At 36.2% G+C, this 19,723-nt stretch overlaps 1 protein-coding gene across 15 annotated transcripts in view; it reads right to left on the bottom strand.

The window, feature by feature from the left end:
• BCL2L13 (BCL2 like 13) overlaps window positions 1–19,723 on the bottom strand; it is a 93,166-nt gene that overhangs the window by 37,597 nt on the left and 35,846 nt on the right. For 4 of the 15 annotated variants that reach the window (XM_045465284.1, XM_045465281.1, XM_045465282.1 and 1 more), the window contains 3 exons: window positions 15,051–15,207; window positions 10,842–10,935; window positions 2,275–2,418 (listed from right to left, as the gene is read on the bottom strand). In XM_045465284.1, coding sequence (XP_045321240.1) covers window positions 2,275–2,418; window positions 10,842–10,935; window positions 15,051–15,207 — 395 coding nt within the window. Of the gene's footprint in view, window positions 1–2,274; window positions 2,419–10,841; window positions 10,936–12,854; window positions 12,873–15,050; window positions 15,208–19,723 lie in introns of those variants that run through there. The other 11 variants (XM_045465297.1, XM_045465296.1, XM_045465298.1 and 8 more) reach the window with 7 other exon arrangements.

Below are 19,723 nucleotides of genomic sequence, written 5' to 3' on the forward strand. Positions count from 1 at the left end.
AACCCAACGGAAAGCCCCAAGTGGCGCGCCAGAACGAACTGAAGGTCAACTGCAGCTTAAAAACCCTACCCCACCACACCCGGCACGAGTTCCCTGACATCTCTCTCTCTTCCTCTCCCTCTCTCTCCCTCTCTCTTCCTCTCCCCCTCTCCCTCCCTCCCTCTCTCTCTCTCTCTCTCTCTCTCTCTCTGTCCCTGAGTCACGGAACCTCGCCCGAGACCTTAGTTCCCAATAAAGCCTTTGACTGCTAAAATTTCTTAGCCTCTGACTCCTGTCTTTACCCTGCCGGAAGCCTGACCCTAACAGTCATGATCTCAGGGTTCCTGGGTTTGAGCCCCACACTGGGCTCGTTGTTATCAGTGCAGTGCAGAGCCTGCCTCAGATCCTCTGTCTCCCTCTCTCTCTGCTCTTCCCCCACTCACATGCACATGCATGCACATATTCTCTCTCTCTCAAAAATAAACATTAAAAAAAATTTTTAACCGAAGACATACAAGAAAATTACAAGCCAACCTCACTCATTTAGACTGATATAACTAAATGGTAAAATAATTAAAAGCACTCATTTTAACATCAGGAAAAAGACAAGGATGAGTTTTAATACCAATTTCATTAATACTGTACTGGAGATTCTGATTAGTGCAATAAGTGTAATAAATAAATTTAAAAGAGACTTGTCAAGGAAAAAATTATCATCATTCACAGACAGTACGATTTTCAAAGTAGAAGACCGACCCAAAGAAACCCGGAGATAAATAATGAGGATAATCATACAGTTCAACAAATTTGCTGGATATGAAATCAATATGGAAAAGTCAATTTGATAAGGGTACCATAGCTGAGTAAGATATCAACACTAGGGAAAACTGGGTGGAGGATATACAGGAACACTTTACACAGTTTTGTGAATCTAAACTTATTACAAAATAATCTTATTTTAAAAGATTACAAATGATTTTAAAAATTAAGAAGTCTGACAATATTAAGTATTAGAGAAGATGAAGAGCAACGAAAAATTCTTATGTACTGCTGACAGAGTGTACGTTGGAAAACCACTTTGGAAAACACTTTGGCATTATCATGTAAACTGAACATGTCTATACTCTTAGACCCAGAAATTCTACTCCCAAGTATATACTCAGAGAAACTCGTATACATATGTATAACAATGTTCATAACAGCAATATTTGTAATAGCAAAAAGGTGAAAATGTCTACTGACAAGATAATAGATAAATAAATTATGTGATATATTTACACAATGAAATACCAAACACCAGCCAATACATTAACCTAGATCATATATTCTCAGTGTGGATGATTTCGAGGGTTAAAACTGGTTTGGCAAGATGGGGGAATCTTAGGTATTACAATCGCTTGTGGCCCTCCAGAAGGCAACAGTACATAAATACACTTAGATCTATGGTATTAAAATTTCATGGGAAAGGAGGGAGATGATTAGGATACAAATGTCTAAAAAAGGATCCATAGGGGACTGAGAAAGAAAAAAATAATTCAGAAACAATGACCTAGGACAGTCTCAAGAATGTAACATTGCACGAAAAAAAAGCAAGTTTAGAAAAATACATTTAATGTGGTATTATTCACATAAAGTTAAAAATGTACAAAGTAATATATTGTCTAGGTATGTGTGGTATATATAATATACATATATATACATATACATACATATATACATGTATACATTATATATTATATATATACCTCATTATATATATTATATATACTATACATAATTAATATATATATTATATATATTATAATATATTATATACATTATATATACCTCATATATACGTATCCTCATTATATATATATATATATACATGGCTAAGCTATAAAAAAAACAAATTTCAGAATAGAAGCTATCCTTGTAGAAGCATGCTGGAATCTAGGAGGGGCACATGAAAGGATCCAAACATGTTTGCTGTGTTCTTTTCTTCAAACGAGCTGGCAAATACATAGGCGTTCACTTTATTATTCCTCTTAATTATTTATATGTTTTTTGTTAGTACAAAATGTTTCATAATTAGAACTACTTAAAAGAACTATTTAAAAACACCACCTATCACATTACTCTAAGTAAAATATTAATAGCAAAACTGTATTAATAGTCTTGCTTTGCTATCATCACGCAATCAATATTAAATAATATTAAATGATAATATTGATATTAAACCTATGTTGATAAAAACAAGCACCATGAGTAGCTTAACCTTTTTTTAAAGATAAGAAAACACGCAACAGCTCATACCCAGCCACCTTGTTGAATGATGTACTCTGCAGCATAGTCCTCCAGGTATGTCACACCAAACTGCAGCAATGCACTCAGAGGCTCTTGACCACGTCTTGTCAACTCCAAAAGCATTTGTTGTAGCAAAATCAGAGGCACCAAAATCTTCAATGCAAAGATGAGAGGGTAAAAAACAAACAGAAATTCTTATAATTCATTTTATATGTTGACTACTAGAAAATGATACTTGGATGCGTCATTATAGAATCTCATTTTTATCACAATAAAGGAATAAAATATTGACCCCCTACTAGAATGTCTGTGAATACTGCATGTAGATTTTTATACCATAGGGTGGTGGAAATTATCATTATATGAAAATAACTGGGCTCCTGCGAATGTGTGTTTTTGTGAAACATGTACAGGAAATTCACTGAAAGTATTATTTATAACAGCAAAAGACTGAAAACAACCCAACAGGGACTGGTTAAATCAATTTTGGTAAAATATTATATAGTTGTTAAAAAGAATTAGATTATTTACTGTCCAATCACCAAGACTTATTTTCAGTGAGAAAAGTTACAGGAGAGTGTGTATAATAATGGTACATTTGTGTTTAAAGCACGCGCGCACCCACACACACACCCCCACACACACCCCCCCCCCCACACACACACACACACACTTGCATAATCCTATAGTATCTCTGGAAAAATATATAAAAAACTGGTAATAGTGGCAGTCTAAGAAAAGAAGGAAGTAACTGGTGATAGGATAGGAAAATAGTTTTCAGTACGTTTCTCTCTGTACTTATTGCATTTTGTACCATGTTCTTTTATTATCTATTTGAAAATAAAAACTTTCAAAATTATCAGCTATTTTATAAAAAGTCATCAAAAATCTAAGGAGGTATTATTATCATTCCAAATAACCTTATTGCTCAATATTTAAAAACCATCAAATTTATAACAGAGTCGTGCTAGAGTCCCTTGCCTTCTAAAAACAGCTGCACACTGAAAAGAACGAACCATTTTCAATTAACCATCTGCATGCAATCCCTTTAGTCTAAAACATCAAGAAGGCTCCACATTCCTGGAAAAGGAATGCAAAAGGAAATGAAACCAATTCCAGTTCCTTATTACTGAATTGCCAAGGTAATAACTGAGGATTAACAAAATATTTCTGCAGAAGAGGACAAACAGAAAAGACAATGAGTTTATAGCCTTACTAATATTCTTTGGCTTTCAAGTAAAAGTAGTCCTGAGGGAATCTATTTCAAAGACTGAAAGAAAGAATGCAACAAACACATATCTTTCTTTTTTAATATTGTAAAAGAACTCCAGTCCAAAATATACTTAAAAATCCCTTCTTAACACTAATGGAGGGGTATAGGGCTAATAGGGCTATAAAGAATATATATATTAGGCTTTCTTCACAATTAGAAAACATGTCATACTATTAAAAACAAAAAAAAAAAAAAACACCCAAAAACCTATTGTTCATCTAGAACCAGTATTTTGTCTTAGCAGAAGCAGTAAGGTACAGCTTGTTGATCAGTCTGACTTAGATCATATCAACTTCAAAGGCCTGCGGTGTTCTGTACCTCAAAACATTCTAAATTCCCCTAATAATCTACAAATATGAAATATTTTAAAGTTATTCATATTTAAGCTCTATTATGTTTTAGGGAAATGAGTTGTAAATACTTTATACTTGCTATATAATACTTATTTTTATTTGTTCCAAATTTATCTTTCATATATCAAAAAGTAGATGCCCTAGTTTTACTATGTAATCGTCTAGAGATAAATCTGTAATCCTCTTTCACTACTGTCTTAATTTCAGTCCTTAATCATATTACCTCTCATTCACTATACTTTTTAGGCTGAAATTTACTAATCTTTTAGTCTGTTCTTCACATGGCCATTCTTCCATTGCTTTAATCATTTAAGTTATTCTTCCCAGATCTTCTCCAACCCAATTATATCTTTCTTGCAACTCAGTAACCAGAGTGCAGAAATGTTATTTTACAGGACTAACAAATTCTAATTGTAACACTCTTGGTGATACATGCTCTATTTTACCTATTTGACATACTATCTTCAAGGACCTATGTGGGGACTTCCAAGCCCACTATCTTTTATGTATAATTTAGATGGTCTTAATATAGTTAAACTCACTTGCCCTGTAATTTTTGTGATCACACACAAAACTTCATGAGTTATTTCTACAACCAATTCCATCAACTTGGCAACGTACTATCGGCAATACTTATCACCTTATACCCGATAGTTTTTTTTGTGTTCCCCCTCCCACAGTACTAAAGAAAGTGTTTTAAAAAAAACCTGGATCCCCAAGCATCCATACCTAGAAGGTCTCCACTATTCATATCTCTAGGACTCAAAAGCAACCAAATAGTCTTAGTCTTTGAATTCCTCTCTGTAAATCATTTCCTTGCTAAATGATAGTAATCCCCAAAAACATAGAAGTTATTTTTTCCTTTAATAACTTTGGTAAAGAAATGCTAAAGCAATTTTGACCAACAAAAAGGAATACCTCCATTTACTGTCTCCTCATATGTACTACATGGCACCGTCCTCCAATAGGTTAGACTTTGCTAACAACATTATCTTTTTATTAAAGAATATATGAGCTTGCCTGGTGCAGAAATAAAATATACTAGTTTACAGCGTCAAGGGTCTCTTCCAGGAGAATAGATATTTGTGATTATAAAATACATATTTTGATCCATCAATCTACTATTCAGTAACCATGCTATAACTTAACAATTCTAATAAATGTCATATCCCACAAATTTTATCTGTATCTAATCAATTGATTAGGTTTGAATGTTTGTCCTATCTACCTCAAAATAAAATTTGAGACTACCAGGCATTATGTATCACACAGTGTGATGCAACAGGAAATAGGGAACACGACCAATGAAGTATTCTTGCCAAAAAGATTAAACCTAAATATGATTAGGCTTCTAGATCTACCTACCAAGGGAAAGGAAATATAGATACAGAAGAACGTTAAGTGACATCTCAATGATGTCAATAAAATCCAGAAAGTAGGAAATTTAAGAGAAATAACTTGTAAGTAAAGAAAAACACAAGAGGGAGGACAAGCCTACATATTAAAAGACACTTAAGTCACATGTTACATGATCACATTTATATGAAATATCCAGAATAGGCAAATTTAAAAAGACAGTAATGTTGCCAGGGGCTGAGAGGAACAGGAAATGGAGGGTGACTACTACTAAGTATTGGGTTTCTTTATGGAAAGATAAAAACGTTCCAGAATCAGATGGTAGAAATGACTGTACAGCTCTGTGAATGTACTAAAAAAACCACTGAACTATATACTTTAAAATGGTAAATTTTATGGTATGAATTATATCCTAATTTTTTTTTAAAAGTAAAGACAAGAGAATTATCAACCAAATGCAATGCATGGGCCTTGTTTGGATCCCAATTCAAACAAATCATCTTAGAAAAATACCTTTAAGAGACAAGTGGAAAATTTTGAATACTGAATAGATTATGTGATGACAGAATTACTGTTCATATTTTGAGGTAAAATAGTGGTATTATCAGTTGGTTAAAAAAAGGGATATATCATCCTTAAAATACATATTAACATATTTTTGAAAAAAATGATATTTAGGAGAGGCGTCTAGGAGGCTCAGTCAGTTAAGCATCTGACTTTTTTTTTTTTTTTTTTTTTAAGCATCTGACTCTTGATTTGGCTCAGGTCATGATCTCATGTGAGATCAAGCCCTGTGCCAGGCTCTGCACTGACAGCACAGAGCCTGTTTGAGATTCTCTTTCTCCCTCTCTCTTTTCCCCACCCCTGCTCATGCACCCATATGCTCTCTCCTTCTCTCTCAAAATAAATAAATAAAAACTTTAAAAAAATATTTTTAAAAAATGATTTCTAGGGTCTACTTCAAAGTAATCTGTGGGGAGAGTGAGAAGAGTACGGGGGAAATAGATGAAACAAGACCAGCCATATGTTGATACTTATTGAAGCTGAGTGATTTTGCGTATGCTTGAAATTTTTTTTTTTTTTTTTTAATTTTTTTTTCAATGTTTATTTATTTTTGGGACAGAGAGAGACAGAGCATGAACGGGGGAGGGGCAGAGAGAGAGGGAGACACAGAATCGGAAACAGGCTCCAGGCTCTGAGCCATCAGCCCAGAGCCCGACGCGGGGCTCGAACTCACAGACCGCGAGATCGTGACCTGGCTGAAGTCGGATGCTTAACCGACTGCGCCACCCAGGCGCCCCTATGCTTGAAATTTTAATAATAAAGATTTTAAATATTAGTGATTAAATATGCCACTAAAAATTAAAGGCAAATATATTTATTTTTATTTTTGCTATTATTTTTCTAAAGTTTATTATACTATGAACAGTACGTACTAATACTATAGCTGGTTCTCTTTTTACAGTTACAATGTTTATTCTATTTTATTATTATTTTTTAAAGATTTTTTTTAAGGTTTATTTATTTAATTTTTTTGAGAGAATGCGTGTGTGAGTAGGGGATGGGCAGAGAGAGAGGAGACACAGAATCTGAAGCAGGCTCCAAGCTCTGAGCTGTCAGCACAGAGCCCAATGTGGGGCTCAAACTCACTAACTGTGAGATCATGACCTGAGCTGAAGTTGGATGCGTAACTGACTGAGTCACCCAAGTGCCCCTAAATATTTTATTTTTAAGTAATCTCCACACCCAATGTAGGGCCCAAACCCATACCCCTGAGGTCAAGAGTCGCATGCTCTACCAACTGAGCCAGCTAGGTGCCCCTACAATGTTTAGTTTAACAAAAAGGATATAAGGAGAGTGAGAAAAATAGAAGGCAGTAAGATAAGATGTAAAGTGTGGTGTATCTCTGGATGCCATTTACACTCAAGGTCGAAAAATACAGTGATTATGAATGTGCCATAACCAGTTATGGAATTTTACAAGTAACATAATTATAGTTAGCAGTCCAATGGCACACGCACTTGAGCATAACTGTATTTCTGGCAGAGTCTATACCCCCAAGAAAAGGCAAAGCTAAGCATTTCAAGGCTTTTTCTCTTTGATGGTTGTGTTCTTTTTTCCTCAGAAGCAGATAAGTACATAGGGAAAAAAAACAATAGCCATGTAGGGGTGGTGGAGAGAAATAAAAGAACGTATAATTTGGAGATAATTACTACATATTATTTAATATTTTGGCACATATTTCAATTATTTTTCTAGGCATACACATACCTACATTTTTTTAAAGTTTATTTATTTATTTTGAGAGAGACAGAGACAGCGCAAGTCGGAGAGGGGCAGAGAGGGGAGAGAGAAGAGACCGAGAATCCCAAGCAAGCCTGGCACTGTCAGCGCGGAGGAACCCAACTGTGAGATCATGGCCTGAGCCAAAACCAAAGGTCGGATGCTTAAATGACTGAGCCACCTAGGCGCCCCATACATACCTACATTTATATATGTACTTTCTTTTCCTAAAGAATCATACTATTACACCACTGAATTTCCAAATTGTACCAATTTTTCCTTTACTATGCTTCAAATAAATAGAAAAAATAGTTATAATATTGATCTTCAACTTTGCCATTCATGCTTGTATGTACATTAGGCTAGGTATTCCGTTTGCATGAGCGTATCTAGGCCTTTGAATGGCATATGCCATCTCTGGGAAATGTATCTGTAGGCTAAGCATTGCTTTCTACAAATAAGTACCCCCTTGGTTTAAAAAGAAGAAATGCATATTGAAGTCGTTTCACGATTTGATTTGTTTGCCATTATAGGAAGCAAGCTGGTGCTAAGTATTTTTAAATGATTAAGTAAGCAAGCTTAACAGTAAATCTTCCTTCAGGAATGTGTATTAAAATTATGGAATGGGTGAAAGACTTGGTAGGGGGAAAAAGTGGGTATGACTAAATGGATCTTTATTGCCCTATGATCTATCCTTTCTTTGAAAGTTTCTGAAGAAAAAGTGGAAAGATCATTTTGTTGCATTCCTCCATTCTTGTTTTTAAAAGAACAAGTCTCAAGTCCTATAAATGGCTTGTATTGAATTTTCACATTTGAATTAAAGACTGTTAAACATGAAAAAAAAAAATAAACTATTAATACAGGTTTGTGACCAACGTTTTTCCTCTTCTTTTGATATAAAGAGTATTCTACCAAGATGCTTTTAGAATCCCTGTACAGATAAACTGATATTCAGTTTATCCCTAATGTGGCATGCTCTGTAGACATTTTACTCTCTTCTCTCTGATGGGTGTTTCATTTGAGCTTTCTTTACCTACCAGACAGCCATATTCTTTTCAGCCCTAGAGGACTTAATAGGAGAGTAATAATGGATTCAGCAGAGCAAGTAATACTCTAACTGGCATGCCTCATTTACATGAGGTATTCAAGCCACAGCCATGGCCTTTGGTCCAGATAAGAGACTAAAATGAAGCAGAGAATGGAAAAATCAGATGGGTGAAGACAAAATAATGAAGTCTGGGGTTTACTCAGATTTTTTTTTTTAGGATAACCACAGGATCAAGGGGAGGAGAACATACAAGAATTGATTAACAGTCACTAGTCAAGAGTGACAGAAAGATAACATAAAATAGGGGAAGAAGGCTAGTAATATTAGGTAACTAAATATGTGTTATTTGATATACTAAGAAATATATCATAACTAAGCTCATTTTTATTTATATAACAAACAAATCTATTTCAAACATCCAAATAAGAGTGTTTTTTTATTCCAAGAAAGGAAATAAAACAAACTTCTTAAATAAGTTATTTGTAGTTAAATAACATAGTAGAACCCCATCCATAATAGTGACTATTTGAGAACAAGTTCTTAGGTGTTAAGTGTAATGTTAATAGTCACTGTTTACTGAGTGCTTACTATGGTGCCAGGCAATGTGCTAAATAAGCATTTAACTATATTATGTCATTTAAATCTAGTAAAATTTATAAGTTGTTATTAGGTCCATTTTATGTATATGAAAATTCAGATTTAGAGGGGTACCTGGCTGGCTCAGTTGGAAGAGCAAGCAACTCTTGATCTCAGGGTTGTAAGTTTCAGCCCCATGTTGGGTATAGAGATTACTTAAATAAATAACAATTAAAAAAAAAAAAACAAGAAAATTAAGATTTAGAGAGCTTAATGGACTGTCCAAAGATATGCATCTAGTCTGTGGCAAAGCTGATATTTGAAACAAGTCCAGTTACAAAGACTATGATGATAATTATTACACTATAATGTTTCTAAAGCCTGTATTATAAGGTGAATAAAAATAATACTCATCAATTAGGTAGTAAGGTCACATGATTGGACTCATACTATTAACAATTCTGAGTAGAGGGGCAGGGGTGGGGGGATGGGTTAAATAGGTGATGGGGAGGGGCACCTGGGTGGCTCAGCTGGTTAAGTGTCCAACTTCAGCTCAGGTCATGATCTCGTGGTTCATGAGTTCGAGCCCCACGTTGGGCTCTGTGCATGGAGTCTGGAGCCTGCTTTGAGTTCTGTGTCTCCCTCTCTCTCTGCCCCTCCCCCACTCATGCTCTGTCTCTCTCTCTCTCTCTCTCTCAAAAATAAACATTAAAAAATTTTTTTTAAATAGGTGATGGAGATTAAGGAGTGCAACTGTTGTGATGATATACGGAATATATATGGATATATGGAATTGTTGTCTGAAATAAAAACTTAAATTCAGAGTAGACGTGCCTATTTATAAAAGTAATTCTACTGAATTTTCTTATTCCTAGCACAATATCACTAAGGGCCACACTTCTTCCTGAGCTGAGCCTTCCTATATTGCATCCCCTGAGACTTTCTGCCTTTTCAAGGTGATAAATAGATAATACACTCTGAGATTATGGATAAGCGGTACGGTACAGTGGAAAAAACACTAAAGCTGGGATCAGAAGATCTGAGATCTCAGCTCTAGTGCTGGTTCCAATATTTCCTAACCAAGGGGTCCTGGACAATTCATTTAACTTTTTTCTCTGATTACTCACCTGATCTAACTAAATAAAAAAATAACAAAACAAAAGGTAATAAAGTCCATTCTGCTCTCTGCAGAAGATGGTTGTAACGATCCAATGAGATGTGACATGAGATACCTCGTAAACATAAATGGTATTACTCATTTAAGAGAACCAGAGGAATAAAAAAACAAAAAACAAAAGAGAGAGACAGAAAGAGAGAAAGAGAAAACCAGAAGAAGTGGTCTCCCATGTGAAGCTCTTATTCTTTTCTACTGCAAGACATACACACAGGGTAACAAATAACCACCTGGAGATAAATGTCATATCCAATATAGAAAAATGAAGAAATGATGGAAAATTGAGAACAGATAGGAAGAGCAGCACACTATGGGACACATATTTTTGGGCCAACCAAAAACTTGTAGCATTAACCAAAAAACCACTTTAATCAAAAACATCCACTTACACAATTGGATTTATGCATTAAATAATGAGCTCTAACAGTTTTCACTTCTATGGCGTTAGCAATTTCTCCTGCACTTTATCAACACACTAAAATTTTGTAAGAGAAAAGATAATTTGGTTAATACCTTATTCCAGCCGCTGGCATGAACTGTGGTCTCCAGTGTACATTCCCGATATGCCTGATATGTCACTGGCCTGTAGAGATTTTTTTTTAAAAGTCTGGGTCACAAAGAAGGAAAATTCTAAATTTCCAGATGAATAAATATACAATCACTATTCTGCTGTTGAACTTTTTGCTAAAGTACCCAAGAATATATTCCACATATTGTTTTGTAGGAGATGTGGCTTTTAACATTTGGTATGCATTTCTCTTCAATCACTCCCTATAGGCTGAGAGGTACGCTATCAGCTTGGGAAAGCAGTTAACAACACAGCAAGATAAACAATCACACTATTAAAATAATTGAAACTTATCCAACAGGATTTCCATGTTGCAGATAAACAAACACTTGGGTTATTAAAATAAGATCAAATAGTAACAAAATGATCTCATTAATAAAATTAAAAGCACAAATTTAACTTTTTTAAAAGGCAAAAAATTTAAAACACTTAAAAATTAAAGACACATGTCACTGAAAGACTTCTCCAATTGAGGATATAAGGAGTTGGAATAAACTAGGGCAGTAAATGGAGCTCTATTTTTAACTTGGAGTCTTATGACATAAAATCCTGGAGGGCAGAGATAAGCCTTTCTGATTATTTCCATGTAAGTTCTAGTCATACCAAAATCTCAAATCACTGAAGGATGACAACACTCACTAATTTATTGAGGGTTTTAGGCACTATGTGTAAGACATGGTTGGTTTCATGTACAAATTAACAACAACAAAAAATACTTGGTACCAAGTAGCATATGAAAGCATCAATAGCTTGAATATTAGATTTAATAAAATTTACCTCCCCAACTTTTGTGGGCAAAGTATTAACATATATGTAAAAAAAGGAGAGGAATCTTGCTTTTTATAGGATTTTGAAATCCACTCCAAAGGCATTTCTACTCTGAATCTGGTCTGTGATCTCTTCAGCCTAAGAATATTTAATATTGATGATAGCTACCACTTATTGGTAGCCTACTGTTCAGTTTTATATTTTTATATGTTTATATTTTATATTACCTATTATCATTTTACACATTAGGAAACTGAAGCTCAGAAAAGCGAAGAGACTATCCCCAATCCACACAGCTGGCAAGCAGCAATGTAGGAATTCACACCCAGCTAGCTCTGGGTCCAAAGGCCACACTATTCGTATTTTAATTAGGATTGTGACACATGACACAATAATGTCTAGACACTACATACAGCTAATGACCATTTGAAATGTGGCTAGTGACTGGGGCACCTGGGTGGCTCAGTTGGTTAAGTGTCTGACTTCAGCTCAGGTCATGATCTCACAGTTTGTGGTTTCGAGTCCCACATAGGGCTCTGTGCTGACAGCTCAGAGCCTGGAGCCTGCTTTGGGTTCTGTGTCTCCCCCTCTCTCTCTCTGCCCCTCCCCCACTTGTGCTCTGTCTCTCTCTGTCTCTCAAAAATAAATAAACGTAAAAAAAAATTTTTTTTAATTTGAAATGTGGCTAGTGATGTATTGAAAATGCAATATGCACACTAGATTTCTAAGACTTAGTAAGTAAAAAAGAATGTAAAATAGCTCATTAATATTTTTATATTGAGTACATGTTAAAACTAATATTTTGAATACATCGGGTTAAATAAAATATATTAAAAATCTCAATTTTTAATATGGTTGCTAGAAAACTTTAAATTACATATATGTGATTTGCATTGTATCTATTGAACAGTGCTGGTCTACATACTTCAGAAAATAGTTCTGATGACACAGGTATCATTCTTTTATACAAGTCAATATCAAATTAATACTACAGTGATGCTGCAAGGAGGTAAGATGCATGGGTGACCTCTTTAATAAGATGTTATGTACTACCTTCCTGATATTACATTACCATTAAAGTAAGCTTAGAATTTTTTAGAAGCCCTACACTAAATACCAGGTAGTTATAAAACTTGAACTTGATACTTGAACTTGATAGTTATAAAACTTGAACTTGATAGTCTACCTACCTATATTCTCCCTGAAGCTTTACTTGTGTATATCAGTCCCTTCACTTCCTTTCCTGAGCTGTTTGAGGCTGCTGTGGGTCACAGTAGTCCTTATTGGTAGTTTGTCTATCAGGCTAGAGTACTTTAGCATCCTTCAGAATGAAACATGATTTGAATCATTATATGTACACACATATATGCACATAAAAGATCCAGCAGATTAAAATATTCAAAGAAAATTTAATACATAGAAAAGCAAGTAGCTGAAAAATCAGCCCTCTCTGATGAGCTATTTGAACAGAGCAAAGAAGAAAAAGGGGCAGGAGGAAACCTTTTCAAAATGCTGGTGCTGACTCTACGAAGCGTTCTGGATTAACTTCCTACTTGAACAAAACTGTTTGGAGTAGGTGGTATTTTCCACCTTAAATATTATTCTCACCAACCTGTTTAATACTTCTAGTCCATCATCAATTAGCTATTCTTAAGGTATTAGTAACAGAGCTTAACAACTTTCAAGAGTAAATTACTGAAAAAAATTTATTCATAAAGAAGCCAGACTCTGATTGGTACCAGAGGTACCGATTTAAAAAATAATTATGTCAAGGGCGCCTGGCTGGCTCAATCAGTGGAACGTGTAACTCTTTATCTCAGGGTTGTGAGTTAGAGCCCCACATTGGGTGTAGAGATTACTTAAAAATAAAATCTTAAAACAAACAAATAAATAATTATTTCAGTATTCAGGGTTTGGGCGAAAAAAATCACCAAGTATTCACCTAAATGTGTATTTTAAAATACAATCTACTTTGCAGTGAGAAGATATCAGTATTTCCTCTATATTATGAAAAGGATGCCAAAAAAAAAAAAATACTTTACCTATATAACACTGTTCTTCAGAGTGTTTATAATATCCCAGTAAAGTTGAAATTAATAGGTGGGGAAATTTAGACGTAGAAAGAAATGGTTTTCTTAAAGCCACTAATAGTTTATATCCAAGCTAGAAATACAATGTTTTCCCTTCTACTACTCAGTTATTTTACTCCACATCCCAATAGCTTCTAAAAATTGTTTTGTTTTTGGCAAAACAGTAGGTTTCTTCAAATCTTACATTAACCCTTGATATATAAAATACATGAAAAGATAGCTATTCTGGTTTAAGAAGCAGGAGAAGGCCTAACAAGTTCAACCCACTCACCCCATCCCTTACCTTCTCAGGGCCTCTAAAGGCTCCACAGAACACTCTAAAAGCTACTGCTATCCATCCAAATTTCCTATCTATTTTCTGACACCCATAATCTTCTCTTCACATTTATATAAAATTAAGAAAATCCAAACATGATTTTCATTTCAGTGTCCTACACGTAATTTGGATTTTTACATTTGCTCATGTCACCAGAATATGCAGAAACAAACTCAATTTTCCTTAAATGCAAAGTGCTTCCTTCTAATAAACAGTAACACACAAAGTTTGCCTATGTGAAAATAAGGAATTACCTTATAACAGTAATTTAGCATCTGAATTTTGACCCTTTTAGTGAAGAAACCAGTCTTCATCCTGTTTTACATATCATTCTTCACTAAAACAAATTTTTTCTAATTCATACCAATTCCTTAATGATTCTCAGCAAGAATTAGAGGAAAAGAAATTTTGAGATTTACAATAAATGACTTGGTTCTATTTTAATATACTTTCACTAGGAGCTTCTTGCCTTTAGCTTTAATGATCAAAACCACAGTAGAGAAGTTCCCACTATAAAAACGTGGCAGTAGTTCCATGGACAAGCCCAAAGTTTAGCCACATTTGGGATACCTAAAATACTGATATGATGCTAACCCCATATTACAATGCATAAAGCCCTAACCCTTACATTTATGTTGGCCTCTAGACAGAATGGTAGTAAAAAGTGGTCAGGACAAGTGAAATAGCTTATATTTACATTTACAAAGCAGTTAAAGCATTTGTTGAAACCTGACAGGTCAACAAGTAAACACAAATGATCAATCAACTGTTCCATGCTGGAACAGTTAAATTACCACTTTGATGTAAAAGTTGTCACTCAAAACAGAGATGCTTTAGGAAAGCAAAAGAAAGAAAAAGTGAAGAAAAGTAGAAGAAGGGACACTGTTCATCTAAAACAAAGCCTTAACCAATCCAGTGCTGCCTGAGAGATCCAGAGACTACTTAGAGAACCACCTTCCCCCTCAGCAAGGGTAACTCACTGGCTGAGGAGCATCTGCAATGCCTTTTGTAGAGGCTCTTTCAGCTCCTGCGATACTTTTTCTCCAAGATGAGCCAAGCAGTCTTCCACTGAGCTTTCTGGGTTAGCAGGGCTGAACACGGGAGAAGTATGACGGTCAAAGCCTGTGCTGGTAAAGGCTGAAGACAGGGTAAAAGAAAAATCAATTTTAATACATAATATCAAAAGTTGTGCTACAGGGGGGGTACCTGGGTGGCTCAGTCAGTTAAACATCCAACTCTTGATCTCAGCTCAGGTCATGATCTCACAGTTCGTAACATCAAGCCCTGAGTCAGGCTCTGCGCTGACAGCACGGAGCCTGCTTGGGATTTTCTTTCTCCCTCTCCCCCCCTTCTCTGCTTGCTTGCTCGCTCGCTCATGCTCTCTCTCTCAAGATAAATAAACATTTAAAAAAATTTTTAAAGGAAAGATTTTTATGGAAAATCTTAGTTTTAGGAGAAAAAAAAAGACTAAACTGACATGCTAAAATACACAAGCCAATTTAGTATGTTACTACATACCAATTTCAAGTAAGAATGATAAATGAAAGGCAACTCCTAGCTCTATCATCCCACTTTGTATGTTTTTGTTTTTTTTTTTTAAATGTTTCTTTATTTTTGAGAGACAGAGGGAGACAGAGCATGAGTGGGGAAGGGGCAGAGAGAGAGAGAGAGGGAGACACAGAAACCAAAGGAGGCTCCAGGCTCTGAGCTATGAGCATAGAGCCTGATGTGGGGCTCAAACTCACAAGCTGTGAGATCATGACCTGAGCTGAAGTCAGATGCTTACCCAACTGAGCTACCCAGGTGCCCCTCACCTTATATGTTGTTTTTAAGATTTTGGGGCGCCTGGGTGGCGCAGTCGGTTAAGCGTCCGACTTCAGCCAGGTCACGATCTCGCGGTCCGTGAGTTCGAGCCCCGCGTCAGGCTCTGGGCTGATGGCTCAGAGCCTGGAGCCTGTTTCCGATTCTGTGTCTCCCTCTCTCTCTGCCCCTCCCCCGTTCATGCTCTGTCTCTCTCTGTCCCAAAAATAAAATAAACGTTGAAAAAAAAATTAAAAAAAAAAAAGATTTTGTTTTTACCTTTATAAATGTGGCACCTATTTTTTTTTTTAAGTTTATTTATTTTGAGAGAGAGAGGGCACATGGGGATGGGGGTGGTGGGCAAAGAGAGAAGGAGAGAGAGAATCTCAAGCCCCTGATGTGGGGCTCCAGAGGCCAATGTGGGGCTCCAACTCACAAACCATGACATCATGACCTGAGCTGAAAAGTCAGTCACCCAGCCAACTGAACTACCCAAGCGCCCCAAAATGTGGCACTTCTTAAATCAGACTCTAATCAGCTTACTCTACCTTACAGGATGAGTCAATTACTTTCATCCCTTTTTTAATTTTTTATTATTATTTTTAATGTTTATTTATTTTTGAGAGAGAGCAAGAGCACAAGTGAGGTAGAGAGAGAGTGGGGGAGACAGAGGATCCGAAGCAGGCTCTGCACTGACAGGAGAGAGCCCAATCTGGGGCTCAAACTCATGAACCATGAGATCATGCCTTGAGCTGAAATCGAAAGCTTAACCTACTGTACTACCTGGTGCTCCTCATTCCTTTTTTTCAAAGTTTTTTATTTTAATTCCAGTAGAGTTAACATACAGAGTTATATTAGTTTCAGGTATACAATACAGTGATTCAACAATTCCAGAACTTTCATTCCCTTTTGGGTTCTTTCGGTTTTTTTTTTTTTTTTTTTTTTTTTTTGAGAGAAAGAGACAGCACGTGCACGCGAGCAAGAGAGGGGCAGAGGAAGAGAGAAAAAGAGAGAGAAAATCTTAACCAGGCTCCGCTGAACCACCAGGCGGCCTTCATTTCCTTGTTAAAATGAACTTTCAAACTCAATATTCCTGCATGTGGATAAATTTTAAAACTATGCAAGTGATACAAGTACACGAGTTGCACATAAAAGAAGCAATCACAGCTTCTCTCTCCTCAGCTCAAACTACTAGCTTCTCATCGGTTTCCATGTTATACTGCCATACTCTAATAACTAGAGGAAGAACAAGCAGAATTATTGTTGCTCCAAGGTACAAATGGCATACAGAGCAGAAAATCCCAGGAAAGCAAGCAGCTAGCACCCATTCCCAAAAGTTACTAATAACCTCCATAATGTATTCACTGCATTAATCTAAGGCTTGCACCCAGAAGGCGGCAAATTTTACTAAACTACATACTTCTTTATAAAGTACTTGCCTTCATGGAAGATGTAAATGGCTGCAAAGTTCCCAATAATTCTGGTGTGTGAGCAAACTTGAGAGCATCCATTTTAATAATTGGTCTAGGATAATATGGGGCTTCGGTAAGTGAATGCATGTAACTTTGTTGTTTTCTTCCTTTCTGCCTTCTGCCTATTTTACCATACATAAGCACTTGTTACCAGAAGTGGACAAAGGCTTAACATTGTTTTGGAACTTTAACCATTCAAAAATGTTGGTAAAGGAAAATAAAAAGACTAAAATTAAGTTTCTGGAATATTTGGGGGTGCCTGAGCGGCTCAGTCGGTTAAGCATCTATCTTTTTGGCTTAGGTCCTGGTCTTGTGGCTCCTGGATTCAAGCTCCGTATCAGGCTGTGCTGACAGCACTGGGCCTGCTTGGGATTCTCTCTCTCCTCTCTCTCCTTTCTCCTCTCTTCACCCCTACCCTGCTTGTGCTCTTTCTCTCTCAAAATAAATAAACTTTAAAAATTAAAAAAAAAAAGTTTCTGGAATATTTGAATTTTTATTCATATTCTTTCTCTAACAGAGAACTAGTTCATAAATTTATCTTTCAACTAACAGGGAACCAATTTATAAACATGATTTATAATAATTTTTCTTGTTAAAAATTACTGGGCAATATACACCCACATAAAAACTTGTCCAAGAATACTCACAGCAGCATTATACATAATATATAAAAGTAGAAACAACCTAAATGTCCATCAACTGATGAATGGATAAACAAAATGTGGTATATTCACACACTGTAAAATGGAATGAAGTACTGTTACATGCTACCACATGGATAAGCCTTGAAAACACTATGCTAAGTGAAAGAAGCCAGCCACAAAAGACTACATAGTGTATGATTCCATTTATGTGTATATCCATAAAAGGCAAACAAATATAGAGACAGAAAGCAAATCAGTGCTTGCCATGGGCAGGGATGAGGGCAAGGACTGGTGAGAGCAGAAATGGGAAGTGACCATTAATAGGTACAGTGTTTCTTTTTGGGATGTGAAAAATGTTCTATTTTGATTGTGGTAATGATTATGTAATTCTATGAATATATTAAAACCCACTGAACTGTACATTTTTTTTAAGAGTAAAAAAATAATTTTCTTTAATGTTTATTTTTGAAGGAGAGAGAGACAGAGAGCAAGCAGGTGAGGGGCAGAGAGAGCGGGAGACACAGAATCCGAAGCAGGCTCCAAGCTCCACGCTGTCAGCACTGAGCCCGACATGGGGCTTGAACTCACAAACCGTGAGATCGTGACCTGAGCCTAAGTCAGACACTCAACAAACTGAGCCACCCAGGTGTCCCCATCTTATTTTATTTTTTAAAGATTTTATTTTTAAGTAATCTTTATATCTGACATGGGGTTCGAACTCACAACTCCAAGATCAAGAATCGCACACTCCACCGACTGAGCCAGCCAGGCACTCCTGAACTGTACATTTTACATGGGTACATTTAAATATACCCATACCAAAAGTACTGCCTACAAGCTATTATCATGCAGTAAAAGGAAAAGAAGGTCTTAGTCTGTGGTACAGAATGGAGACAGAGGGGAAGAGCTCTGAAAGAGAAAATTGGACCAGATCTTTAAAATTTACTAATTTTAACATTTAAATATATGGGTAAACTTAATATAAAACTGTACCAAAAAATCATTGGGCAAGATGTTCAGTGCAATTAATTATGGAAAGCAAATTAAGAGAAAACCCAAATGTTCCCTCAATTATAAGGAAATGATTAGCTAAATATTCATTCAATGTATGGAATTTCATGAAGTTAGTAGAATAACTGGTTTTTTAAGTATTTTATTTTATTATTATTATTTTTTCAATGTTTTTATTTATTTTTGAGACAGAGAGAGACAGAGCATGAGTAAGGGAGGGGCAGAAAGAGAGGGAGACACAGAATCCGAAGCAGGCTCCAGGCTCTGAGCTGTCAGCACAGAGCCTGACGCGGGGCTCGAACTCACAGACTGTGAGATCATGACCTGAGCTGAAGTCAGATGTTCAACCGACTGAGCCACCCAGGCGCCCCTATTTTTTTTTTTTTCAACGTTTTTATTTATTTTTGGGACAGAGAGAGACAGAGCATGAACGGGGAAGGGGCAGAGAGAGAGGGAGACACAGAATCGGAAACAGGCTCCAGGCTCCGAGCCATCAGCCCAGAGCCTGACGCGGGGCTCGAACTCACGCACCGCGAGATCGTGACCTGGCTGAAGTCGGACGCTTAACCGACTGCGCCACCCAGGCGCCCCTATTTTTTTTTTTTTAAGTAAGCTCTACACCCAACATGGGGCTTGAACTCACAACCCTGAGATCAAGAGTCAAATGCTCTAGGGGCACCTGGGTGGTTCAGTTGGTTAAGCGTCCAACTTTGGCCCAGGTCATGA

This window comes from Leopardus geoffroyi, chromosome B4, assembly GCF_018350155.1.
Source record: "Leopardus geoffroyi isolate Oge1 chromosome B4, O.geoffroyi_Oge1_pat1.0, whole genome shotgun sequence".
Taxonomy (NCBI): domain Eukaryota; kingdom Metazoa; phylum Chordata; class Mammalia; order Carnivora; family Felidae; genus Leopardus; species Leopardus geoffroyi.